This window comes from Scatophagus argus, chromosome 2, assembly GCF_020382885.2.
Source record: "Scatophagus argus isolate fScaArg1 chromosome 2, fScaArg1.pri, whole genome shotgun sequence".
Lineage (NCBI taxonomy): Eukaryota > Metazoa > Chordata > Actinopteri > Scatophagidae > Scatophagus > Scatophagus argus.
The window spans coordinates 5,291,343-5,319,116 of NC_058494.1; the positions used below are offsets into that span (position 1 = coordinate 5,291,343).

A 27,774-nucleotide genomic window follows, 5' to 3' on the forward strand; every position below is an offset into this window, starting at 1 on the left:
TTTTTGTTTTGTTTTTTTTTGTATTACATTTGTATATTAGACAGAGTGTACTTTGTCATGCTTGGATTTATTGACCTTTTTGAGTTTAAAGATAAGTAGAGTTTTGTTTGTTTTTTTTTTTCAATTTATGTCACATAGAGTAAAATCAAAGTCAGTTAAATGAAAACACTGAATAGAGTAGAAATCTGAAAAAATAACAGTAAATTTTACTCCATTACATTTTTCAGAGTAATATTTTATTTATTTATATTTATTACTAATACTCACTGTGCAATAATAATTACATATGTATATATGCTGACTGACTTTTTATACTAAATATCTCCTTTTTCAAGTACTTTTTACTGCATATTGTGTATATATTATATTTTTTATTTTTTTTCTTTTAAAGAATATTGTCGGTAATTCCTGCTGTGCTTGAGTCATTGTACCGAAAATTCGTTTGCAATGAAAATCCAAATGACAAATAAAGAAAGTCTAAGTCTAATAGCGTCGGCGTTTGGATTGTTTGCTGCCTCTGCTGTCATCATCATCCTCCTCCTCTCGTCTTCTCTTGCTGGTTCCTCCAGACAGCTGGCTAGAAGAGTGCGCTGCTTCTTCATCATCTGTGTCGCTGTCAGTGTCACTGTCACTGTCTGTCAATTCATTCCAGCACCTGAATCGTTTCCTGCTCATCTTATCTCCTTCATCTTCCTCTCTTGACCTCCTCCTTGATCCTCCAGGCACTGAGCTGCTGGAGGGTGCTTCTTCCTCAGCATCACTGTCGAGGTCACTGTCAGAGATGGCACCAGGCGGTTCATTCCTCCCGGATCCTCCAGGCAGGGGATCTTCTGCTTCCACGGGATGGTTGACTTCCAAGTCAACTCGAGGCTCGGCAGGAGCATCTTCAACTTGTCGACCATCTACATATTCTTCTTCAGCTCGTTCTTCATTGTCATCATCATTATTGTCAAAATTGTTGACAATATTGTTGGCCTCCAGTTCATCCCTAATTTGCCTCAGTAAATCAATGGCTTCTATCACAAGTCCATTAATTAAAATGAACCGCAGCAAGTGAATCATTCCAGCATCAAGTTGCTCATCTTGTTCAATGGCCTGCAGTATTTCTTGCTGTGGGTTATGTACTGGTTCAGCTACAAGATCATTTAGACAAATAATTGATTATTACTACTTATATGACAGGAAAAGTAACCACACACTTCTACAATAATAGTTTGAAATGTGTGGATGCTTTTCATAACCTTACACACAGTGTCTTATATCCTCAGTAGCTCCAAAAACAAGCACTTATTTTAAGAGCAGTGATCTGAAGCTACTGACTGATCTAAAAAATTCAGCATGAAATCATTATTTGACTATTTTCTATACATGACAACAGTGTCTGCCCAACACTTATATTAAACATCAGACACGTTTGTGTGAAATGAGGAGTGAAGTTCATACCATGGTTAGGGCCAACGTGGGGTCCGTCTCCTAAGTCTGGCATAACTGAAAACAAAACAAAAAAAAGGCTATTTTAAATCCACATGATCACATTGTTTTTGTTCATTATTTACATTTTATGTTTTCAGTACATCACAACATGTCTGTCCTACACCTTGTAACATTAACACATAAGAGCCCAGACACATTTTTTTTTATAGGAAAATGATGGAGGATATAAAACATATCAAATGGATTACATGTAACATATTTCTGATGCTTTCTTGGAAAAAGTACGCTGTAAAGTCCAAGATCGTAGTTCTACATATATGTTACATTGGGCTTTTATAGTAACTTTTTTCCTCATTTAAAGGTTTTTGACACCAGTGTCACTGTGGGATCTTTTGGGTTAAACATCAGACATGTTGGTATGAAATGAGGAGTGAGGTACCTACCGAGGTCAGGAGCATTGTGGTTAGCACCGTTGTGGGGTCCATCTCCTCTGTCCATTGTAACTGAAAAGACACAACAGCTAAAATATTATTTTAAATTCACATGACCACACTGTCTGTGCTCAGCTTTTGCATTTCATGTTTTCAGCCCATCACAATATTGTCTATCCCACAACTAAAAAACAAAATGGCGCATTATGGTATGTATAAAAATAATTCTAAATTAGCAGGTGTTGACAATTTAAATTTAATTATCTATTCCACTACTTGACTGCCACACATATACATGACTGCATTTCTAACTGAAACAGGAAAACACTCCTTTTGTGAGTCCAGTTATCCAGGACAAACACTACACTCTGTCAATCCACAAACACAGAAATATGACTTGAACTAAACTAATGCCAGCGTTGTGAGTGTATTAACAAAATCATCTAAGAAAATGTCACTTCAAAATCAGTAGAGGATTTGCTGTGTGGCTTTGTGAAAAGACAAAACAGAAATTAACTCAATGCTATTCTAATACTATTCAGCAGTAATGCCATGTTCAGGCTTGTATACTCACCTGAATTCAAGGAAGCTTCTTTGGTTGCAGAAAAATGAATATTTCTGAAGAATCGTGTCTTCAAAATTTCGTATGAGTTGCTTTGTCAGAAACGTTGTGTGACAGCGTCGAATCTGCTGGAGATCGTAGTGCAAACTGTTGTGTTGGGATCAAAGGAACACCTAAAGAGACTACAGCAGAATGTTTTCACTGTGAAACAGCAGTTCTATATAGAGGAGACGTCAAAGCACAGGAGTTCTAGAACCTTTAAGAGTTCCATTTCATCAGTCATCAGAAATGAGCCTATTGCGGGCAGCTGTGGTCTAGAGGCTGGAGAAGTGGCTTGTGGTTGGAAAGTTGCTGGTTCAATTCCCCCACTGGGTGAGCAAGAAAAATTTGAGTGTGGTGGTGTGATAATGTCCCCACCCCTCCATTAGTTGGCTGATGTGCCCCTGAGCAAGGCACTTAGTCCCCAACATATGCTGGGGGGCTAAAAGGCAGTCTTAAAATTTTGTTTAAAAAGTTAATTTTCCATTGAAATGCAACAACCTAACAACCTCTTGCAATGAGAGAACATATACAGGGAAAATCTTTTCTCTAATTGCCTTTTTTCCTTATATAACAAAAGAAAAATAATACTCAACTCATCTTCGTGGCATTCTCTTCACTGTCAGTAATGGGACAACCAACCGTGAAGAGAATGTGACAAGCATCCTCAACTGGGATTTTTTTTTTTTTTGGCCAGTCCCTAAGCTAACTGCTATTTATTGTAGCCAAGAAAAGACAAAAAGGCTATACTTTTACACTCAGTAATACCTTGTGTGTAGTATTAAAAACATTTCATCTTTTGAGACGCTGAGGGCTCCATTATTTAACGTTCTGAAAGGTGTCTGAACTTTAAATACTTCAGAAACATAGTGTACTATTACTCAGGCAGACTATGAAATGAAGAACCTTCTGTTAGGATAGGGCTCAGTGTTTTTTGTCTCCTGTCCTCTCTCTCTCCCCTCCTCTGGTGTGTGAACCAACCTGGAGCAGGGCTGGGCCGAGCCGTCTTCCTCCTGTGATCCACTTACCTGCAAACCTGCTGCTCATCTGGTCCAATCATCACCACTCACCACAGACTCTCTCAAGTCTCCTGCTTCACGAACCTCAGATTATACTGTCATTTTCTGTGGTATTATGTCAGACTCTCTCTTTGAGATGATCTCTGTTCGTGATTTTTCCTTATGATCTAATACTTATCTCTTTGTCAGGTTCGTTCCTTGCACCTGCCCGTCCTGCTCAGTCCCCCCTCTGAAGCCCTTCTCTAGGACTGCCTCTGGATGTCTTCTGTTGGAGATTGAAGTTTTCCAATCCAGTGTTTTCAATTTTTGATAGCTGGGCTGCTGTTTTCTTTACATGGCTCATAGATTGTGTGTTTGATCAAGTGTACTTTTTATAATAGTGGGTACCCTGTTTAGACACAATCCTGCAGGAACCTCCGTGTCACCTAGAAAACACCAACATCAAGATATCAGAATCAGAATTCCTTTATTCATCCCTGAAGGGAAATTCTTATAGACAAGATAATCGCATCGGAACGAAGTGATGAATATCTTCTTGAAAAATTAAGCATCATAGCAGAACAGAGATTCAAAACGTGGAGAATCAGATAAAATAGCATCTCAAAGGTAAAACTGGGTGTTCTGTCTTTTTTAATGTAAATCTTTAAATCTTGACAGATTCTGACAGCCTCCCTTAATCAAAAAGTGGCCAGAGAACCAGAAAAATAACTTAACAGCACGTCTAACATCTAAGATAATGAGTTATATTTGTGACTTCTAAAGTCAGTTCTTCTAGTCTTGTGTAAAATTGTCGACCTCGCACACTCGAAATTGATAGTGTGCAACACGTGTGTCGTACTCTGAACAACCTTAATTTTTAGGCGGGCAGGTTTTAGCTGCATTTGGGTCGGTGTTTTGTACTGTGAACAGAGCACTGGGGCAGTGGTTGGTAACACAATCACTCTTTCAAGCCACTGCAGCTGCACTGGTGAAACTGATTCTAACACTCTTCCAAATAAAGGTTTATTTTGATTATCTTTTCATTTAGTATTATCAGTTTCATTGTCTAACCTTACAAAGGTACCTAACAAAGGTAGCACCTTTGTATACTAACCTGCTACAGACTGCGAATGCTAAATAGTGATACCAGTATGTATCAAACTACGCCTTGGAGTAATGGTTAGAGATGCATACATCAAAAAATACGTAATCATTGCTGTAGCACCATGGCCGGTTAGCTCAGTTGGTTAGAGCGTGGTGCTAATAACGCCAAGGTCGCGGGTTCGATCCCCGTACGGGCCACTGTAACTTTTTATCCAAAAACTCGCTCAATTTCATTACGTGCTCACAATGTGTATGCTAGCTAACTTTATCATATTCAGCTAATTACAGCGGGAACAAGTACTGTTCAAAAAATAAGCCTCTCACATGCATTTTCTGTAGTCTTTTAAGTAGTATAGACTATAAATGACGAAAATAACATACTACAATGCAGCGGTTCCATGGTGTAATGGTTAGCACTCTGGACTCTGAATCCAGCGATCCGAGTTCAAATCTCGGTGGAACCTGAATTTTCTTCCACCCCTCCAGATAGTAAAAAGTAAAAACAATACTTGCAGTATTATTAGTTAAATGGTTCATTATTTGGATTCAAAATTGAAAACTTACAAAAAAGATTCATGTGTTTCTCTTTTAATTAAAATTCACCATCAACACCACAGATCTCTGCTGTGCAAACCACACAACAGTGGTTACATTTTTTTTCTCCAATCATACATCCTTTCACTGTAAACAAAAGTGTAAAAATCATTATCTGTACAGTTGTAAGAGCAGTCTGTTTCTAAATTAATCCTACAATGTCTACAAACAAGAAGCACACTGAATATTCTCAGAGCAATAATCCAACACTTGGAAGTGTCTCTGAACTGTGACATCTATTTTATCCCAATATATATCAGGAAGGAATGAATTTAGCCAGGAAAGCAATCTTAAATATGACGAGGTGTAGATATGAAGATCTGTGACTGCAGTAAGCTCCCGGAGAACCTTCTTTCACTTTTTCTGTCTTTTCTTTGATGTTGCTGCCCCCTTCTGTTGGGAGCTGGGTCCAGTATTTCTGAGGACAGGAAATAGAGGTGTGAATTTCTATTTATTTATTTTAAAGCAGAATCTCTGTCTAAGCATGCACACCCCCTTCACTGCTGTCAACAGTCTCCTGTACATAGAAATGACAGCTGGTGCACCTACTTAGGAGCTTTGTCTGGTGTCTCCGGATGCAGTATGACCACTTCCTCTTCTTCACTGTCCGATATCTCAACCACATCTGCAAATTGAATCAAATTCCCCATTCATGTTTTCAGGTTTTCCAAAAAAAAACAACATTTGCGTGTTTAAAGTCATTTCCTGACCAGTATAACTTTTTGACTTAATACAACTTGCTATTTAGATTAAAAGAAAAATTAATAACCTCCTCTGCTCTCCTCCTTTACATGCTCCTCCTCTTCCATCTTTGTTACTTTTTCTTCCTCTTCTTCAGGACTATTGTCATTTTCACCCTCATCCTCTTCATCATCCTCCTCTAGTCCCCAGGTGTTCTGTAGTCCCTGCCCTACCTGACCCACACCTGGGACAGGCACCACTGGGGAGGGCACCCTGGCATGTATGGTTAAGGAGCCACAGTGGATATTATAAGGCAAAGCGACAGTTAGAAAAGGGACAGGCGCACAATGTCTTGAAAGATGCCGTCGTTCAGGACCAGTAAAGGATACGTCTGAGGTGCGCCCTCTGCCTTCTGAACAATGTCATTGGCTCTGTCTGTCACATCTGTCATCTCCACTGAAGTCTCATCCATTTTCAGTGCTGTGATTCGCTCCTGAGGCATAGATTCTGCAAAACCACACCTACCACCCGCCTTCCTGATAAATGTAAAAAATGCAGAGTTCATATGTCACATCTAATGACAACAACAGGCGTTAGAGCAGTAATGAATATGTCCCCAGTGGACTATGGAATACTGAAGCGTGGTAGTCGGGTGTTACGGCTCACCTTGCTTTCTTGTCATTCTCCAGGGCTTTGCTGATGAGCTCTGTAATTTCAGACACTTTGACGCTGGCTATTTTACTGCACCTCATAACCTTCAACACCAAACAGAAAGTGCATTTGTGAAAACTGTATGTATTTTTCTCATGTGAATATATTTTTTAACTTTATCCATGTTCACTGTTTCTTATAGGACAATTACCCTGACAACTGTAGTTACATTCAGCTGCAGTCACATGTCAGTGTTGAGAGCAGCAAATACGAAGTGTGAACTTCACGACTGCAAAGCTCTACGGTGAAATGAATGATAACTGATCTTTCTGGGCTCCAATACTAATATTATCTAGCCTCCATTCACCTGCTCTTTAAGCAACATGATGCCCCCACTGGACTGGATGGAGCAGATTTCTCTATGTTTGTTCATGGCAATCATCAGCAGGCCGTCCATCACCCGCTCCTCCCGCTCACAGGGGTCCACTAACAAGTAGGTTCTGCAGAGCAAACAGGAAGTAAAGATGTAGAAAGCTTGATAAAAGGAAGGATAACAGTCATCCACTGGCTGGTAAGCTTACCGAGCATCAGAAACAGAAATCCTACCTATATAACTTTTACTTAATATCAAAATTGTTCTGGGCAGAAATGAATGGTTTCTGTTCACTGAAGTGGTAGAGGGCTTTTAATATGAAACAGATACAGGATGTGCTGATATTATCAGCACGATGACGTAATTTAAACAGGGCTTCATACAAAAATATGACCTTATATATCTTAACATTTTGGTACTCAAATGTGGTTCCTCACCCTTGTTGGAAGAAGGAGAAGCTGACACTGATGGGCATGTGGTAGATACTCAAAGGAATGGGGTCTCTCTCCTCTGGACTGTACTAAGGGACCACAGGAATAAACACACAATTACAACCAACACAAAGAGGCCGCTGCCCTCACGACCCGGATTCAGACAAGCGGAGGAAGACGAGACGAGACAAAATGAAATAAAGAGATGAAAACTGTTCTGACATGAGTTTGTTTTGACAATAAAAAGATGTGTGGATACTGAAATGAAACAGAACTGGCTAGTAGTCACACGCAGTAAAGCAGGAAAGTTCCTACATTATATCCTCTGTAAGTGTCATCAAAGAGCTTCACACAACAGAGCAGTGTGGTGTGTGCAGCACCAGGCGTTTCCCAGTGGTTTCAGTGAAGCAGAGACAACACTTGCTGCGTTTCTACCCGACTCACCACTGTGACTTCATCCCCCTGAATGCCAACATCAGGACGTCTGAAGTGGCACAGAGCCGTGATGGCAGCAATGCTGGCAGCATCCATCAGGTTCCCATCATGATTCAACATATGAACATCCACTCTGATCTGCCACACCTGAATGCAGATGCACACACCACTGTCATCACACTGGATAAGATTTCTTTTGCTTTTTTCTTATGTGTGTGTGTGCTTGTATTGTACCTTTTCTCCAGACACCACACAAAGGGACTCAGTGTCAATGCACTTGGAGTTTCTCAAGCATCTCTCCAGCTGTCTGTTTAGCTTCACTGACAACTCAGACTGTCTGAAGAGAAAGGAAAGCCCACTGGTGGTTTTCACCCGCTACACAAACAGCTTGACTAAATGAACCATGTTTCAAACACTCTTAGACTAACATGTCCCATAACTCCACCAAAATTCGAGTCTTTACATTATGACAAGAAACATTACAAGCTAACAAAAGGGAATACAACACACGCAATCTGTCAGATCAGATGTCTGAGTAGGAAAGTACATACAAACATTATCTCTAGTTGCTTTCTCACCTGCCCTGTTCAAATGCTGGTGAGGCCATGGGCGACATCTCGATGTTGAAGAACATGATCCCTTCATTTGGTCGACTCTCTTTAGGAGCCACCAGCTCACACGACACCTGGGCCATGACCCTGCAGAGTGCAGCACAATGATTCCCCTTGCCTTCTTGCCTTTAACCTCCCTAACCCCGCAGACCCTTTGATGTGTCATGTGGCAAAGATGAGCATTGGTCAGCACATACAACTTCATTTTAAAGTGTTATAAAAATCCTTCAGAGATAACAAATCTGCCATGTTGAATTCTAGGGTAAATATTCAGAAAATAGCTCACATAACATCTTGAATTTTCCATTTGGCAGAATAATTTCAAATTATTTTAGCAACACTGATGGAAATATTTATGAGGAAGGTTAAACCCCAGGTAGAAAAAAAGCAAAGACTTCAGACATATCTGGCTGTAGCTTCACCTGGTTTTCCCCAGATCCACAAAACAGCATCCATAGTCAGTCCCAAATGTGATCTTCATCTTTCTGTAGTCGTAGGTCTGCCTTCCATCCAGGCGCTGCAGGGAGAGGACAGGTCAAACTCCCACAGTCGCACAAAAAACAACATATTTGGGGAATACTGTGTTCTGTATTGGGTATGGACAACAATAACCACCAAAACAGAAATTCAAGAAGCAAATAAGCAGCTACATAACACACTGAAACCTTTGCATTCATAACTACTGCAGACTGACTCAGTAAGTGTTTCTTAACAGTGCATCTCCAGTTCACTGGATGAACCACAAAGGAATACTCTTCATTCTGTATCAGCTATAGTAAATTAGTCGTAACCGTCTAAATGTTTACATTACTGTTTTCTGTTTGTGGAATATCATTTCCTGCAGCAGTCTTTTGAGTCAGGACATAAAGTATTCAAAAAGCAGCTCACCTTCTTCTCTTCGATGGCTTTTAGCAAGAAATCTCGCTCACAGTTAGACAGCGGTGTGTCCTTCATTCTTCCAGGTTTTCAGTGGCCGCAGTTAGATTACGATTATTTAATTCACAAATGTACTGCCCGTGCTACAACGGGCATGTGGCAACCATCAACATTTTCTAAACTTTACTCCGGAAGAACATTCGACATGCCATAGTAAAAGTCGCGGGAATACTTTGTCTTTACTTGACAACTTCTGAATTATCATAAAAGAATAGCTATGTTAGCCTAGCTGTTTCAAATTATTGTAAAAAAAAAAATCTGGGTTGGTACTCTGCCGCAGAGCATTTTTTTAAAATAGTATTAAGTGAAAAGAAGCTTTTACTTTGTAATCCTTTAGAGGAGCGTGCGTCTGATGCCTTAAAGACCTCGTCGTAAAATCGTAATTTGGGACTATAGAAATTGTAAACATTGACAGCAAGTTCCTGCAGTATTTTAGTGATGTAGGTAGTTTGGAGTGGATGTATTTTGGACATATCAGTCGGCAAATTGCCATTTTTTTCTGAGCATGGTGCATATTTAAGAAAACAAAAAATCTATACAACAGAGTTATAAGTCAACAAATGTATTTCAAGGGGTGGGGAAAGTATTCTATTAGTTTCAGTTGCAAAGATTATTCGCTAAAATTGCATCTTATGAAAAAGAATTGTAATTTGAGTTCAAACAGCATTGTCTCTGAAATCCGTCCTACTATTTGTTACGACTGCTAGGAGCATATGAATCTACCATTCTCTCTCGCCATTCGCGCGAAATGCGCATGTGCCTTTGCTGGGACACGCTCGTGCTCGTTCTCATCCACCAACCAACCGTTATTAGGGCCAAGCTGTCATCTCCGTTTCATCCTCAGCAGCATACAACCGTGTTTTTCCCGACCTTACTCAGCAGCCCTTGGTGACAACTCTCCAAGGACCAAACACACAAGATACATCCTCTATTTTTTCAAATCGGAGAAGTAACTTTTATCGAGAAATTTTCTCTGCAAATAGAAGAAGGCACAAGGTTTGTTTTCGTGCGCCCATTCATTCTCTCCATCCCTCCCTGCTCGACAACAGTGCTAATTTAGCAAGCTAACCGTTGCTATCCAGTCATTTCTGAAGTCTTAACAAGACATTTTCGACCAACAGTCACTGGTAAAACATAATTTGTTTGTGTTTTTTAACGCCAGGGCATCTTTGATTAGTGGGGTACTTTGTAAATGGCCACTGGTCTATGAGGTTATCTTGTGTTTTGCTAACGTTTGCTATTACGAGTGGCGCACCATCTGGCTAACTAGCTAGCGGAGCAGGTGCTGCAGCTAGAGCCATTCATCTAAGAGTTTGGACATTGCAGTGTTCGGTGGCAGCCATGTTAGCTATACAACCCTGTCCTGTGACCTTTTCTTTACGATTCTTCTATCTGCTCAGTTACAGACGTACCTTACATCGTGATTGGAATTTAATAAGAGTTGTATAACATAACTTCAACAGAGGCTGGTAAGGGATGCTGTCCCAGTACACTTGGACTGTGACTATGTTGGAAATTAGAATGGCCCAACGTAGTTGATGTTCATACAGAATAGCTATTTTTGTTAGAGCAGATTGCATAGATTGTTAGAAGTTGAATAAACCATAGATTGTTAGAAGTTGGTGAATTGCCTGTTTTTCTCAATGGATGTAGGGTTGAAGGTACTTGTCACAGACAGTGACGACTGTTTAGACTGCAATACTGTTACAGAGGGAGATCTTATCTATATCACTGTTGGGCTAACAGCAGACGTCAATATGTCATTGCAGTTTGTTGGCTACTTCTGTGTTATGTCTGAATGCATGGAGTGTATACATTTCCACATTTTTGTTGTTTAATTTTGTCTGTGTTTAGACAGAACACAAGCCTAAGTTATACCATCTATTTAATGAGGAAATAACCCAAAGCTGTTTCACAGAAGGGAATAAAACTGGAATAATCACCTCTGAGAGAAAGGCTGTTGTTCTAAAGTTGATGTATTAACCTTTCCCAGTTCACTATCCCTGGCAAGATTTGTCTTATAGAACAGTAAGGCTGTAGGCTAGCATGCATTCAACCAGTAAAGGACTGATCTCAAACACTTAATTTTATTTGAGGCTCTCATGATGTGCACATTGCAAATGACGTGTCCTTCACTGATAGGTCATGCAGCTGAATAGTACTATGTCTGTTAAAGCATTTAGTTGTGGAGACAGATAAAAAAAGACACTGCTATGAATGTGACCACTCAATATCTTGACTGTGCAGCAAAAAGCAACAGCTCAACAGAATTTTTGCAGAATTGTTGACACATACATGTTCTGTATATTCTCATAACAGAATCTCAATCAGTCAGTCATCTCTTCTTGCGTGGGATTTGGCCACGATTTCTTACTAACTGTTGTGTTGCTTAGCAGAATCCTTTTGATCTGCCTGCACTCTGATGTTTGCAAATAGAGCAACAACAGCAGTATGGGAATTAAACTTAATTAGGTATTAATAAAAGCAGACTGCTGTGCTGTCTTTAGTGATGTTTTTCAATTCCTGCTGTTCACAACAAGAGTCAGCAGGTGTGGCCTGATCAATAGGAGGTCACTGAAGCCGTTGTTTGCTGGAACAGATTTCTGAATTGCAGAATCGCCTTTCAAGTTAAAAAAAAGGAAAAGAAATAGTTTGAAAAATGTAAGAAAAGGATGTGATCTGTGGACGCAGGTGCCACATCAAATAGCAGTGTGTACTAATGTGACCTCAGTCTCTTTTGTTTTTTCTCACCATCTCATCCCTCTTTCCTTTTACGTACTTGTGTTCTCTATTTATATCCTTGATGCCAGCCCCCCCCCCTCCACACACACACACACGATTGCTCTCCATAAATAAAACTCCCTCATCCTCCCGTACCATGTCCTCTGCTGCTCGCACCATTTTCATCTCTAATGCCCTTATCTCACATTCTGTTCACCCTTCTGCTATCACCCCCACCCTTGTTTTTACCTTCCACAGATGAAGTTGGACAGGGGTTGGATGTGGTGCGTGCTGCTCCTGTCCTGCCTCTCTGTGGCAGCTGTGGCAGAGCAGGACAAGCAGTCGGAAGTTGACATTTCAGATGTCGATGAAGATATGGGCTTAGACGAGGAAGAATTAAAGGTTCTGATGGCAGAAAAGGAGGAGAATGAGGAGGCAACAGTGATGGATAAAGACTACCCTGATGAGACAGATGAAGAAAGTGGGAAGGCTGGAACAGATGCAAATGTCTCTTTCCAGGTCAGAATTGGTCATAGGTTAAGTAAAGTATCAAAGCTTGTAGGTTAAGTTATATTTAAAAACTAATGTCCTGACAGTTGCAAAGTATTTATAAACAAAGAACAATACTCCTGTACTATTGAGTAAGGGAATATTACCCCTATATCATCTTTTAATTTATGCTTTTTGTTCCCCAGGTAGCATACAAGACTCCAGTTCCCACTGGAGATGTCTACTTTGCAGAGACATTTGATGATGGATCACTGGACAGGTATAGCTTGAAACATTTACCTCCAGATGCTGCTAAAAAATACAGTGTAAATGTTTGATGCAAGCTAGGACACATGAGCCCTCGCTGGTGCTAAGTGACCAGGATAAACTTACACAATAAGTGGCTGTAGTGTGTTTGTGTGTGGGTGTTCGCCTTTTGTTGTTAGGAAGCTAAGAGTTCTGTGATGTTGACTCTCCACAGATGGCAGCTGTCAAAGACAGTGAAAGGGGATGCTGATGATGACATTGCCAAATACGATGGTTTGTTGCTTTTTTCCTTTTCTTCTCATCAGATGTGTGCTTATGAGAGCTTGAGTCAAGGTGTTCTCATTTTTACCTCACACAGGCTCACTTTTGTCATGTATAGTACAAATAAGAAATATATTCACAACCATAGATTGCATTTTATAGTTTTGGCCATCATCCCTATTGGTTATGATAATGCATAACTTGAAAGCATAATCGCTGAGATGTGAAGTTACAAAGCTCCAGCTTGAAATGTTAAAACAGTAGTTGCGATGTTCTGCTGACTACACCAAAGACTCTGTGAGCATACACCTCAGCAAAAGTGGAAAAATCGTTTTATCATAAGCCAGAGCAATGTTACCACTGAAACTGAAACTAGAGAAGAGAACTAGCTCTTTGAATGTCTAACCCTCTGATCTCCGGCTGTAGGAAAGTGGTCTGTGGAGCAGCTGAAGGAAAACAAAGTTCCAGGAGACCAGGGTCTGGTGCTCAAGTCCCGGGCCAAACACCACGCAATCGCTGCAATGCTGGACAAACCCTTTGTCTTCGAGGATGAACCTCTCGTCGTACAGTGAGTTTAAACATATACACACACACACACACACACACACACACAGCACAAGTGGAAATTCTCAGTGAGCTTCAGTGTTACATGAAAGTGGAAGTAAGGAATTACAATCTGTTATTTGCATTTTAAAATTAACAAAACTGTGAGAAATGAACTTGCAGCACTTGTTTAATTGTTATGCTGTGTTCTGGTTGCAGGTATGAAGTGAATTTCCAGGAAGGTATCGACTGCGGTGGAGCATACATCAAACTGCTTTCAGACACTGGAAGTCTGAATCTGGTTGGTATACATGTTGTCATTTTATATTACTCCATATACAGAGTGCAATGTGTTCACGTGCACAGCAGAATCTTCCTTGTGCAGTGCACTACATATATCATCTTTGTTAGTATCGGTGAAAACAAAATCCATAACCCTCTGAGCGTCCCTCCTCTGTCGCATGTATGGGTAGAACTGTATTAAAGTTACACCAGAACCCACCCCGAAATATCCCAAACACGGCAAAATAAGAAAATACAGCATAGGGCAGGGTCCAGTGGCTCCTAAGTTATCGTCGAGAAGGAGTCCTTGAGCGAGCCTGTGCATTGTCTTTTAGGAAAATCCTACTCATTCTGCCTTTAAATAGACAGAATCCATTCACTTTTTACATGAAACCTTTGTTTCTTCTGCACTGTAGGAGCAATTCCAGGACCGAACACCCTACACCATCATGTTTGGACCAGACAAGTGTGGCGAGGACTACAAACTGCACTTCATCTTCCGCCACCAGAATCCTCTCAACAAAGACTGGGAGGAGAAACACGCCAAGAGGCCCGATGTCGACCTCAAGAAGTTTTACACTGATAAGAAGACTCACCTCTATACTTTGGGTACAGACAGTTTGGAAAGAGTTTATATGTTTTATATGTGGCTAAACTGTGTCTTTTATATGTCATGCTTTACATAACACACTGAAGCATAATGACTTCAATGTCAATTTTACATGTATCGGCATACATTTCTGCGCTTTTTTAAAATGTACATCTTTCCCTGCTGTCAGTCCTGAACCCAGACAACAGCTACGAAATGCTTATCGATCAGTCCAGCGTGGGCCGTGGCAGCCTGCTGCATGATGTGGTACCACCAGTCAACCCACCCAAAGAGATTGATGACCCAAATGACTCCAAGCCAGAAGACTGGGATGAGAGGGCCAAGATTCCCGACCCCGAGGCAGTCAAGCCTGATGACTGGTGACTACAACCACCATAGTACTTTTTGTTACAGATTGGGCATGTTTCAATGTTGGGGCTTCAGTGACCTGGTCATTATTAACAACCATGTGCGTGTGTCTCAGGGATGAAGATGCTCCAGCAAAAGTTGAGGACCCTGACGCTCTGAAGCCAGAGGGCTGGCTTGACGATGAGGCAGAGTTTGTCCCAGACCCTAACGCAGAGAAACCGGAAGACTGGTAAATAAACACATTCACCACCCAAACAAACCCAGAACGATGTTCCAGTATTTACACTGAGGGAGTGATCCAGCCTGACAGCTCTCCTCTGCATGGCCTCTTCTGTGTGCAGGGATGAGGAGATGGATGGAGAGTGGGAAGCCCCACAGATTCCTAACCCGGCCTGTGAGACAGCACCTGGCTGTGGGGAGTGGAAGCGTCCCATGATCAATAACCCGCAGTACAAGGGCAAGTGGAAAGCCCCTCTGGTGGACAATCCCAACTATCAGGTAACTATAAATGTCCTGTTCTTAGTTTTGAAAGCATCTTGTGATCTGTTCTGATTGTTTTCCTCCATGTTCTTTGTCTTCTCCCAAGGGAACCTGGAAACCACGTAAGATCGATAACCCAGACTATTTTGAGGACCTGCATCCATTCAGGATGGCACCTTTCAAGGCCCTGGGCTTGGAGTTGTGGTCCATGACTTCAGATATCTACTTTGACAACTTCATTATCACCTCTCACAAGGAGGTGGCCGACCGCTGGGCCTCAGACAGCTGGGGGCTGAAGAAACTGGTGGCCAGTGCCAACGAGGTTGGTGTGATGTTTTGTGAGTGCGGTGGGAGGACAGAGTAGCACCTTAACAGACACTGCGTGGTTATAAGTCACCACGGGGCTGTCCGTTTCTGTGAGAAAAGGCTCATGAATGCTCACTATTTCATCTTGCTTCCTGGTCTTTTGTCTTTCTTCACCAGCCAGGGATTTTCACTCAGCTGATGGTGGCAGCAGAGGAACGACCTTGGCTCTGGGTGATCTACATTCTGACAGTTGGCCTGCCTGTAGGACTGATTGTGCTCTTCTGCTGGCCGAAGGTACTTTGCACCTAATGAGTTTATTTATTGTATGTTTCCGATATTTGATTTATGCGGAGATGCACCAGAAAATCATGCAAACCTGACTGTGATCCTGTCTCCTGTTTGTGTCTTAGAAATCAAATGATGACTATTTGTACAAGAAGGTGGATCTTCCCCGGGCTGATGTAGAAGAGGAAGAGGAGGATGAAGAAGAAGAGGAGGAAGTAGCAGTAGAGAAGGAAGACAAAGCAGCCAAGGGTACAGATGGAGCTGCAGGTTAGAGGGTCAAACACAGGATATCGCACATTCCTCTGCTGGTGCTGCGTTAGAGTGTTGTACTTTTACTGCCACATTGTCCTATAATCGTATTTTTCTGTCTTCACCGCCACCGCCTTTACCTCCCCTCCCTCAAAAGCAACGGAAGAGGCTGAGGAGGAGGAGGAGGACGAGGAGGATGGAGCTGGTGCGGGAGGTGACAATATAGAGGAGGAGGAGGAAGAAGAGGAGGAGGAGGAGGAGGAGGAGGAGGAGGAGGACGACGACGACAACAACAAAGAGGAAACCAAAACAAAGAGAATATTAGAAGATGAGGTTGGTGTCGTTGTGAGTTATTGCGACTGATTGCCCATTTTCTGTTTTCTGCATCAGTATCAATAAATGTATTCCTAACGCAAAACATCATAGAATAAAAATTAGATAATAAAGCACAGCTAGTGATCTGCTTATTAGAACTAAAGAAAAATAAAAGTCCTTTTTAATCTGTTTTGAAAAAAGGAAGAAATAAATTCCAGGTTTAATTATCTGCAAAATTTGCATGATCAAATGTAGGATCTAGGAAATTCTAACAATGTGAGTTTTAAGGAATGTATTTTCGCATCAGTATGTGGACTGTCACAGCCGTGAGAACAGCTATTACAACACACTCCGTCTATCAGAGTCCGCCTGCTCGTCCTCAAAGTGTGAACTGGCAGCCATACTTGTTTTTACACACATGGCAGCAGTTTTTTTCATGCTGATGTCTTAGGTTTTGAATATCATATTTTGTATTTATCAACAGATACAACCTGGCCTGTCTCATGTGGTCGTGTATTCAACACTCAAAAAGATCATTGACTCACCCCCCTCCTGTATAGACTGTCATGACCCAGTTGCAGTTATTTTAGTTTGATCATGTATGTCACTCATGGCATTTAAATTGTCCTTAGAGTGATGTTTTATGTCTCATTTGGCTTTTTCTCGCTCTTAATTTCATTGCAATTCGGACCCGCAGCAGAAGGACGGAGGAGACGTCGCCGAAGAGAGCCACAAACAAGCTGTGAGAAAGAGGAGGGTACGGAAGGACTGAGGAGGTGAAGCCCACGCCTGCTGTCTCCTTTGGCCCCCCCCCCCAATGCAGAGGAGGTGGATGGGCTGTCTCTGCTGCTGTTCTCCAAGTGGAGCAGCATGCATTTCTTCCAAAACCACCTGGTAGCCTGCAGTCACCCCAGCTGCCCCATCCATGTCTCCTCCATGCCTCTACGACACCCATCACAGGTCTGCTGTCTCCCAAACCACATCCTGTATCATCCCTCCGCCTCATCTCATCTCTCCCTCCCGTCTGCTCTGTTGAACTATCAGATGAATCCCCTGGAGATTTTGTGCATTTAGCTGTTTTTCCTCCTCCATCCTGACCATCTACGCTGTTTTCATCCTTCTATTCTCTAAGCCATTTCTGTCAAAATGCCTGTCAGCCTAAAAAGCTGCCTCTGTTCCTGTTCATCCCGTCTCTGCTGTCAGTCCTCTTTCTGAATATACGCCACCATAGATCCAGTCTGCCTCTTCTGGGAGTGACGGCAGCAGAGAGCGTGTGTGCATTGCTGTCAACTTGAGTTATTCAGACCACTTTACAGTATATCATAGGGGCCTACATCTCAGAACTTGTTTTACAGAACATGTTCGAGGACACAGTTTGACAGAGTCCCTTCTTCGTTTAAAATAGTTCAGGTCTCGTGAACAGGCCAGCAGGAGAGGACGCCAGGCTGCGAGAACAGGCTGTTTGAGATGTTGCAGCAGTGTCGGGACATTTCAGCTGATAAGTCGCCTCAGCTTAGGTTTGAAAGTTTACCTCTTTAAAAAAAAACAAAAAAAAAATGATGTTCTGTTTAGATTTTAGGCAGTTTGCAAGGAGCGTCAATTACTTTTATGTGTTTTTTACTAAGTTATCGCAGTTAAAGAATTGAGGATTAGCACTGATTAACCCTATTTATCAGTTTCTTTTAAATGTGTTTTATGCCACATGAGTTTAAGTTTAATATTGCAGTGTTTTGAGTGACTTGAGGCAGTTTTCTTAAATATACACCACTGATGTGCTTATCCTGAGGCTAGGTAAAGATACATATGATCAGTGTTCACGATCGTAACACTGTCTGTGCTTGCAGCAAAAATAGGTCATTTTGAATGCCTTGGCCATCAGTTGTCAATAAGCCTATAAATATGTGGATATTAAACCTGTGAAGACGTCTCATTCAGTCAGTACACAGCACTGCTTTCCATCTAACTAGTTGGAGTTCAAATCCTAGATTACTGATGCTAATTTATTTGTTTTATATTATTGTCTCAAGCTTTTGTAGTTCATGCCAGATGCTGGCAGGTATCCCTGTTTACATTTGTTTGCAAATTGTGCATTGCTCTTGGAAATAAAATTATTTAATACAAAAAACCCCAAAAATCCTCTTGCCACACGTCTGCTCAAATAAGGCACGTTGTTTCCTTCATTTTGATTTAGTTGCTATTGATCTGCTGTCATCTCTGGTATATGATGTAGGGCTGTGCAGGTGACAAAACACCCAGAGAAAGGAGTTATTTTTTTTTATCTTTGATTTTTATTAAAACAAAAATCTTAAAAGGCAAAGGTGCAGGGTGTCAACACACCCACACATACACACACAGTTGGTAGCAGAGTGTGTAGGCAGGGCATATTTGGCATGCCAGAAAGAAATTAATGACCTACTACTGTACAACTGTTAAAAATATCAAAATAAACTAAATAAATTACAGCATATACAGCGCTTACATCTTCTCATGCGACCAGTTTATCCCTTCTCAAACGGCACTGCAGTCACCTGATGTTTACACATGAATCACTGCTGTCCAGACACTGAACTGGATATTTCCATATTTGTTCAGATTACATTACTTTTCATCTCCTTCTTCCTTTAGTCATTTTATATGATGCCGGCTTAGACACACCCTCCAGTCTGCTGTACACTGAGGATGTCAGCACATTTTACAGTCAAACCCATCCTCTAGCAGGTGATGTATTCCAGCCTTGGCTGAGTGGATCGATAGCACTAAAGGCCTTTTAAATGCATTTGGTCTTGCAGTTAAAGGGGAAAGCATCTCCTTCTTGCCTCCTTGTGTCATCTGGACCTTTCAGTCCCCTCCGAATGTTACGGGAAAAGGACAGAAAATGTAATGATGCAGGTTTTGTCTCTGAACAAGCCCTGCTACATTTGTGAGCCAACCATTTTCTTTGTCACAACAGTTTGGGCAACAACACTAATTAATTACATGAACAAATCGGTACAAATTCTTTTAAATACATAAAGAAAATCTTGCATCATTGTGATTTAAAAAGCAACCTCTTGCAATAAAAACATCACTGATGTCAGTTAACACCTACGCTTCTGTGGAGTGCTAGATCACACATTTAGTCTCTCTGTGCTTTAACTTAAAACTGCTGCTGAGCTCTCAACACCTACACGTATCGAGCGTCCACATCCTATTGTTGCACAGTCGTCAGTAGCTTTATACACACAGTGAGTATTGGATTAATGACATTTCATTAGATGTGGTAAACTGTCGAGGAAAAAGAAGCCCATTCAGTAGGTGTATTTTACATGCAATCCGAATACATTTTCTCATTCTCTGTAATACTGTTCAGTTTACCACCTTTAAACTGAGGGATGCAGTCGTACTTTACATATACATGATGACATCCAAGACCTGCTAAAAACTCAGATCCAGCTGAAGTAGAAAATACTTTATAAAAATAAATAAATAAGTTAAACTAGTGTTGAAAATTTCATGGTCAAATAATATTTATAATATTTCTGGATTGTTTTCACCCACTTACTGGTCACTTTGAGACAGGAACACTACACTGTAGAGAGCTGGGAAATAAACCGAGTATCGGACTTGATCTCAATCAGAAAACCAAGCAGGTAAAACAGAGCTCAAACTATTTTACTGACACTACTTTGAGAAGGGAGTATTTAGAAGAAACTCAAGGTAAAAATGATTCTGGTTCTGTTTTGGTGATTAAAGGGTGATGTCAACCTGGTTATGTAGTGTGGAGAGGAAGCTGCTGCAAAACAGACCTGAGCCAGACTAACATAAAGTTGGTGCCTGTGAGACAGGGTCAGTTTATCATTTTAATAATTAAACTGTTAGTTTGGACTCAGGTAAGTGAGCTCTAACAAATACAGAAAACTCCCAGGTCTGCTGAGAAAACAAACCCCTCTCCATGTATCCACGGCGGGTTTCCTCTCCCAGCACCTGGGCTGGGACTTGAGCTTTTACACAAGGGGAGCTCACTTCCGTTTGCTCTTGGTGTCGGTCGTCTGGAAGACGCTGGAGGCTGACATTAGGTTCTCGATGTACTGACCGAGGACCTGGTTCTCAGACTTTAACTTCAGGTTCTCTTCCTTGACTGCGTCAACCCGTGCCGACAGGTCTGGAACAAAGAATAAAACAAAAAAAATGTGAAGCCAAAACACAGAATTCATCACTGTGAATAAATCCAGAGATATCCTCCACCAATAAGGTATTATCACGAGAAGTGAAGCGACAGGACTCGACAGAGCAGCGTGCAGGTGCAACAGTATTCAGTCCGAGTAGCCAATGCTAGTTTGACATCAGGCCGATGTCAAAAAACGCAAACAGCAGACATAGACATTAGTGTTCTGTTTTGAAAATAATTATCAAAATGAACAGCTGCAATTTAATTTAAGTATAAATACTGAAAGTTCATAGACACACTGTATTTTAATTTTACCAAGTGAAACTGTTTTGGTCATAGAGTGATGTAGCGCAGAGCGTTGGTTACACTTTGTGAACTAAACTGAGTTCACCTACAGGTTTAACAATGACTTTTTTTTTTCTATATCTTAGATTTTCATGAGACTATCACCACGTGCTGGGAAAAATCTGCCATCCACTGGACAAAGTCTTGTGTTTACATGCATGGTGTCTGTGAATGTGAAAAGGAGACGGAAAAAGGTTGAGTGAGTGCATCTGCACAGGACAACATAAAGTGTAGAGAGTGGCTGAGATGAAGAGCAAGAGATCAAAACAGTGGAGCACACATGGTGCCTGCTCCACGTGCGCTCCACTCTTTCTAAAGCATCTGTTTTAAAACATCATGCTGAAAAGAGCATGAAAGACGTGCTTTGGTTTTGAGAGGAGAGCGAGACAGAGAGAACGAGTGTTTACAGTCTTATTTAATCTGGTTTGTGTCAGAGACAACGACAGGTTACAGAGAATGAGTCAGAAGGATTTTGTTAGTTTTTCTCATCCAACTACAGGTTTCTGCAAGTTAAAGTCAGGACTTAAAGAGCCTTATAATCTCAAAGGACATCCGAAAAAAAAAAAAAATGCAGTTAGAAAACATCTGGGCAGCTGTTGACCTTGTGTGTGTGTGTTACCTTCCAGTGTGTGCTGGAGTTCCAAAACCTGATTTATTAACCTTGTCTTCTCCTCCATCTCCACCTGGTTCTCCATGTCACCTGAAACAGACACAAACATTTATGTCACATCATCTCATTATTGTTACATGATGCAATCATGAGACATAAGCTGTTTCACGAGCATGCATGAAAACACACGCACCATCTATGTCGCAGTTCATGATGACAAGCTCGTTCTCCTGTTTAGAATACAGGGCTGCAGATCCACTGTCCTCTGTACAAGAAAACAGAACAGGTAATGTGAGCTCTGTGAAGAAGTCATACTACTAATATGTTGTAAGATTACAAAAAATTTCAAAAGCTAAAATCTGACAGAGATCCCTGCTGCTAAATACTAGGGCTTCAGAGTTTCCTCGGGAGGAGTAAACAGAGTTCAGACATGTTATCTCTGCCTGCAGAGGGTGGTGGTTGATGGTAAATGGGTGGGAGCAGACACCGCGAGATAAAGCTGCCTGCTGCTGCTGCTGACCTGCAGAAGTACCACTGATATTCCTATTATGAGTCAAACATTTTTAAAGACATGTTTTCCAACAAGCTCGTGTGTATTGTCTTTATAGCCACACACACACACGTGAGACTAACTCTGTGTGCAACATCAACGCTAAGGCAGCACATCAAATCTGCCATTCAGAGCCACACTTCGATGATCAGACAACCACCTTGTTAGATCAACAACTAACTTTTTTTTTTAACTTTAGCCTGACCTTTCGGTGCTCATAAATTCGTAAAGCATGTTGAGATGACACATTTTCTATCTCCACCGCGAACTGCTGTTCCTTCACTAACTTGGCGAGACTCGGCGGTCCGTCAGTCCGATACCCGTAAACAGAGCTTGAGCCAGCTCCAGTGCATAGCCCGAGAACGTGTGGGCGTTATTACTAAACTTGTAAATACGCTGCCACATCCAGTGACGTTACACTGTGGTTTGTTCAGGCCAGAGGCTGTCAGTAATCTTTTCGGTTAAAAAAAAAAAGACAAAAGCGAAGTTGAGGACGTGTCCGATAATGGACGGGTGTGTATGTGCGATGTAGCTAAGCTAACAATCTTAGTAGCGAGCTGCGCCAAAAGAGCTGCAAAATAACCTAACTAGTTCCATAACAAATGCGAGGTTATCGTCTCACCAGATGCAACCAGGACTCCACAGAGCCTCGTATTTAGGAGCGACTCTGTGATAAACTGATTTTATCAAGTGCCACCAATGGACCGCGGTTGGACCAACTGTTAGCTTACAGGCTAACAGTAGCCATTAGCTAGCTTGAGCTTCAAATGGAAATGGTCAAGATGCCTGTGATTCTGCCGCTCAAAAATATCTGTTACAATAAAAACAACAAGCATACGTCTGCGTTTCACCTCACCTAAAGCAAAAAAAACGACTTCTTCGTTTGGCGGAAATACCTTGTAAACACAGTAGAAGGTTTATAGCGATGATGCTGACGATAACTGGTACCTCACGCTTCACCGATTTACATTGTCATCACGACGTCACTGTGTGAACGTGACCCCGCCTGCCAACAGGGGGAGCTACTATTGCTCTCTCTCTCTCTCTCTCACACACACACACACACACACACACTTGCTGCAGTCCTAACAGATGCTCAGTCATTCCCCCTGATAACAAATCACATACATACCGCCATAACAGCAGCATTTGGCAATGGACCTGACCAGCAGAGTCATCCCACCAGACTTTTTGTGTGTTGTTGTTTTTGTGTTTGTTTTGCTCTCTTTTTGTCCATCTGGCTGTATATGTGCATGGAGTGGTTGCAGTCATTGTGAACATTAATATATACATGTCTGTGTTGTATGCTTGCAGCTTGTACTCTGCATCTCTGCTCACCCCAAAGAGTCCATATGCTGCTGCTTGTTATCCAAAGCAAACACAGGGGACAGTGTTGCTTCCGCCATTGGCCTTCTATGACCAGTCTGTTTACATGTATTATTTTTTCTTGATCCCCACACAACTCAACCAAGAGAATACGCATACCCACATTACCATAGCGAACAAATGGAAAAACTAAGTAAGTCAAGCTCTACTTACTTTTCTGGAGCTTTCAGGTGCACCTTATATCTGCTGATGAAGTTGTCAGCAGGACAACTGCCAACTGAGGTATTTTATGAAGACCATGAGAAGCAGTACAAAGCTAGATAGCTGGAGATGACTTAAGATTATTTTACCACTATTTGCAAGGACTTTTCAAATTTAATTGTGAGCTAGTTATTTGAAGTGACACTGTGTAGTTAAACTTTTGCTGAACGGGCGAGCCCTGCAGTTAGACACATCATGACCATTAAAGCTGCTGGAGCACATTCGCCACTAGGTTTTTGATATTATATCCATCCATCCATTTTCTATACCACTTATCCGTCAAGGTCGCGGGGGAGCTGGAGCCTATCCCAGCTGACTACGGGCGAGAGGCGGGGTACACCCTGGACTGGTCGCCAGTCAATCGCAGGGCCAACACACAAAGACAGACAACCACACACTCTCACATTCAGAGCTTTCAAGTGACTTTCATCTCATTGTTTAGCTGTCTGGACCACAACTTTACATTTTGGTTCACTCTCACCGCTCTCAGAGTGCCTTTTTAGTTGCAGTACACAGCTGTTTTCAGAGAGTAACCTCAAAAAACCTACTCTGTACTACCCACTCAGCACCAAGCAGCAGAAAGATGCAATTATTGATCAGACAGTGTACGTAGCTTTCAGCAGCTTGAGAGCCTGTATTTCTCTCAGCAGTTGGTAGAGACCAAACATGGAGCTAAAATAGGGTCAACATTGTACTCATTTCATCAGGTGGTCAAAGACATGAGTCGAATTTAATGCTAACATAGCTCTGTAACTGATGAGCATTTAAGTAAGCAGCCAATTGAACACAAGTTTACCGTATCAACTCAAAATGTGTTCATATGTTGGTTTTGTGTCCACAACTTGTTTCCACCCACCCAAAAAAATCCCCAAATTCCCCAAACTTCAGGATTTACATGAAATAGTGTGTGTCACAAGCAAATACTTATAATTCCCAGAGCTATTTTACTAACTTTCCTCTTAATCCCTAGCATTGTCTCTAGTGGTTCTAAGAGTTTCCCAGCTGTTGAGAATGCAGAAGAGCATGTAACAACAGTTTATGGCCATCTGGCTTCAACAGGACATTCCCATATCTGGCCGCTGGGGTCAGAGCCCTGACCTCAACCCCATTCAACACGTTTGGGATGAACTTGAATGGAGACTGTGAGCCAGGACTTGTGGTCCAACATCAGGGCCTGACTTCACTATAGCTCTACTGCATGAATGAGCAAAAATTCCCGCAGAAACACTCCCAGAAGAGTGGAAGCTGTTAAAGATGCAAAGCTGTTTGTGTGTTTAGAATGCAATGTTATTAAAGTCTCTGTTGGTGTAAGGGTCAGGTGTCCTAATACCTTTGTCTATATCATGTAGCTGCAGTCCATTTGACTCTCAACAGTAAAGAAATCAAAAAGATTTAAGTCCACATGGCACTGAACTAACCTTATCATCACTTCATGCATATTCAGAATATGAATATTTGTTTCACTGTATTCCAGATGTTGGTCACTCACAGTTAGATAGGTAATTAATACTGGTTGATAGAAGACTGAAGAGTGTGTAAGGGCTAACTATAAGATACTGGAAACATGTTAATTAGTATGGATTTGGGTTGGTAAGTCATTACTTCTAAAAATGTAGTTACTTGAGCTTGCTTTTTGTGCTCATAATCAGATTTACTTAAAGTACAATGACTGTGTGTGCACAAAAAAGTTTATCAGATATGATGTGACTAGCAGAAACGAAGCAAGCTTCGGTAGGAGCCACACCTCAGGGCCGTCACAGCATAGCATGCCAACATAACCACTCAGGTTTTACAAGCTGTTTGTCTCTGCCTCATTGCCCTTTGTTCAGTCACATGCTTCTATTAACTGCTTTAACTGTCTGTCGTGTGTGCTGTCATTAACAATGGGAAGAACATGTTCCATAATCTCTGAATACAAATCTGTACTGTAGAATTGCGATTTAAAATAATTTAAGGAGAGGGATTTAGAAATGTAGAAAGGTCTGTGTCTTGAGAGGTCTCTTCAAATCTGGGAAAATGCGTATGAATACTTTAAGAGGTTCCTCAGCTGCAGCTAATAGGAAACTGTACTATAAGAAAAGGGCTAACTAGCAAAAGAATGGCTGAATAGTCCCTCGAGGCTTACCTGTGTCGTCTACCAGAGAGATGTTGGTGAACGTCCCGTCATCTTCATCCACCTCGGCCTCCATGCCCTGAGTCTCCTTTTCTTTCTCCAGCTTGGTCTCTTTTTTGTTTGTAACTCAGAGATCCATCTGTTAGTGTCTGAGCTGTCTTAAGATTTCTCACCTTTTTTTCTCCCTTTGTTTAAACTTTGCTCCTGTTCCTTCTCTTTTTGTCCATTGGCCCTCCCTCCACACATGCACACACACACACCTGCTGTCTAAATCATTCACATCGTCACAGCTACCTGCCCTACCTGACTGGTGGCTCAGGTTACAGAGCTGTCATGGGAATGGGTCGCCATGGTGATCACTGGACCAAAACATGAGATAGACTGCCCTGGCAGTGAAACTATCTAAGGTCAAAGTTTGAGTCCTAGTCCGCTCATGTGAAGGAAAGTCATAAAGACTGCACACACACACACACAGTTGTGGAAGCACACACTTGGTCGCACATTAACCTGAAATGTTCCATCTTTTTGTTTTCGCTGCTGTTTTTCCTCCATTCTGTTCAAACATCAGAACATCACAAGGCTGCAGTGCTGAAACACAGTTGGCTGTCTGAAACAGTTCGGTTCAGCCTCCATGCGGTGTTTCAATAGGTCTGTAGGAGCAGCCTGCACTCTGGTGGTTAATGCCGAACATTGCAGGTCAGCAAAAAGCAACAGACCCCATGTTCCACCCAGTGACTCGTAACACACCGATCAGCCACAGCACTAAAACCACCGACAGGTGAAGTGAATAACGTTAGCCATCTGTATTTGGGCTGCATCCTAAATATCGCAGACTAAATATTCCCCACCCCTGTAAGGAAGGACTGGAAATACTATGTAATATTACGACATAATAACACACAAGAGAAGAACACTCTAGCAGACAAGTCAAACTGGTTACTGAAGCAGTTGAGGTTAAAGACTTAAGGTGACAGGGTTTTTGCTGTCAGGGCCCTTCAGCTTTGGAACGACCTTCCTGAGGGGATAAGACTTGCAAGGTCAGTGATTTCTTTTAAATCACTTCTTAAAACCCAATTTCATAGACCGGCTTTTATGTGATGTTGTCTTCTTATTGTCTTCTTTTGACTGTCCCTTTTAGCTTATTGGTTTTAAATTGCATAATTCCTATATTTATTGTCAATGTTTTTAAAAAAAATTATTTGCTGTTCTTTTACCTTTAATCTTAAATTGTCGACCTTGTCCGGCAATTGTCCATTTATATTTTGTTTATTGCCTTCTATTTGTATACAATTTGTTGTTTTTCTTTTTAAATGATTGCTAAGCACTTTGGAAACCTGGTTTTTGAAAGGTACTATATAAATAAAGTTTTATTATTATTATAGTAACTACTGTACTCTCTGAAGATGGTATGAATTACAGCAGCATGTGTTTTGTTGTCTTAAATACAATGTGTTTCATTTGCATTTTGTACATTTGTTATGTTTGTGTTCACGCATTAGTGTGTCAATCTTATTTGTGCTCACATTTGCAGGCACTTCGGTGCACCTGAGCTCTTTTCTGTTTGCATGAGTTGAGTCTTGAGTCTTCACTTGCTCAAGTTCTGCTATGCGTGTGTGTGTCCGCACACATCTGTCTGCAGAGGATTCACCTTACCTTAAAAACGCAGCCCGATCAGCTCCTTCAGAGCCTTGCTACTGATCACTGTTCAGTGTGATCACTCACGTAGTATAAAGAAGGACACTTCCAACTAAATATGGTCAGTGACGCTAAAGCAGAGGTTTCATCCAAAAAAACACCAGCGTTGAAAGGAGAGCAGCAATGTTTAATAGATAGGTGTGTGTTTAGTTGTACTCCTGGACCCAGAGACAGTTTTACCCCTTCACGATCTGGAAGCTGTCCACTGACATGTAACCCCCCACCTACACACCAAACCACAGCTTGATTCTCACAGAGAATGAAAATGTCTGACCTTTATTCTGACCTCTG

At 41.5% G+C, this 27,774-nt stretch overlaps 4 protein-coding genes and 2 non-coding genes across 9 annotated transcripts; 3 read left to right on the forward strand and 3 right to left on the reverse strand.

Annotated features, from left to right (window-relative positions):
- Positions 1–362: 362 nt before the first annotated feature.
- LOC124053561 (clumping factor A-like) lies at positions 363–2,773 on the reverse strand. The gene is made up of 4 exons (XM_046378828.1): positions 2,440–2,773; positions 1,878–1,937; positions 1,444–1,488; positions 363–1,133 (listed from the first exon to the last, which is right to left on the reverse strand). The coding sequence occupies exons 2-4, from the start codon at positions 1,930–1,932 to the stop codon at positions 484–486; spliced, it is 750 nt and encodes a 249-aa protein (XP_046234784.1). The 5' UTR covers positions 1,933–1,937; positions 2,440–2,773; the 3' UTR covers positions 363–483.
- Positions 2,774–4,692: 1,919 nt separating this feature from the next.
- trnai-aau lies at positions 4,693–4,766 on the forward strand. Its single transcript has one exon. It is a non-coding gene; the product is annotated as a tRNA-Ile (tRNA).
- Positions 4,767–4,960: 194 nt separating this feature from the next.
- Positions 4,961–5,032, forward strand: trnaq-cug. Its single transcript has one exon. It is a non-coding gene; the product is annotated as a tRNA-Gln (tRNA).
- Positions 5,033–5,140: 108 nt separating this feature from the next.
- Positions 5,141–9,420, reverse strand: exosc9 (exosome component 9). Its single transcript, XM_046403128.1, has 12 exons — positions 9,233–9,420; positions 8,767–8,861; positions 8,312–8,431; positions 7,968–8,070; positions 7,743–7,880; positions 7,305–7,387; positions 6,862–6,994; positions 6,510–6,598; positions 6,233–6,379; positions 5,932–6,116; positions 5,712–5,787; positions 5,141–5,580 (listed from the first exon to the last, which is right to left on the reverse strand). Exons 1-12 carry the CDS (start codon positions 9,296–9,298, stop codon positions 5,517–5,519), a joined length of 1,299 nt encoding a protein of 432 aa, XP_046259084.1. The 5' UTR covers positions 9,299–9,420; the 3' UTR covers positions 5,141–5,516.
- A 603-nt stretch (positions 9,421–10,023) lies between these two features.
- clgn (calmegin) lies at positions 10,024–18,561 on the forward strand. Its single transcript, XM_046403140.1, has 15 exons — positions 10,024–10,276; positions 12,260–12,520; positions 12,697–12,770; positions 12,972–13,030; positions 13,445–13,586; positions 13,781–13,862; positions 14,260–14,452; positions 14,623–14,812; positions 14,917–15,030; positions 15,143–15,299; positions 15,388–15,603; positions 15,765–15,881; positions 15,998–16,139; positions 16,279–16,454; positions 17,134–18,561. The coding sequence occupies exons 2-15, from the start codon at positions 12,260–12,262 to the stop codon at positions 17,206–17,208; spliced, it is 1,998 nt and encodes a 665-aa protein (XP_046259096.1). The 5' UTR covers positions 10,024–10,276; the 3' UTR covers positions 17,209–18,561.
- Positions 18,562–18,704: 143 nt separating this feature from the next.
- Positions 18,705–26,076, reverse strand: scoca (short coiled-coil protein a). Of its 4 annotated transcripts, none has more exons than XM_046403155.1 (4): positions 25,801–26,076; positions 21,732–21,803; positions 21,548–21,628; positions 18,705–20,577 (listed from the first exon to the last, which is right to left on the reverse strand). In XM_046403155.1, the coding sequence occupies exons 1-4, from the start codon at positions 25,862–25,864 to the stop codon at positions 20,435–20,437; spliced, it is 360 nt and encodes a 119-aa protein (XP_046259111.1). In that variant the 5' UTR covers positions 25,865–26,076; the 3' UTR covers positions 18,705–20,434. The 4 variants fall into 4 exon arrangements, with proteins under 4 accessions (XP_046259111.1, XP_046259120.1, XP_046259130.1 ...); XM_046403164.1 differs by lacking the exon at positions 25,801–26,076 and adding an exon at positions 22,985–23,138; XM_046403174.1 differs by lacking the exon at positions 25,801–26,076 and adding an exon at positions 22,945–23,102.
- Positions 26,077–27,774: the final 1,698 nt, after the last annotated feature.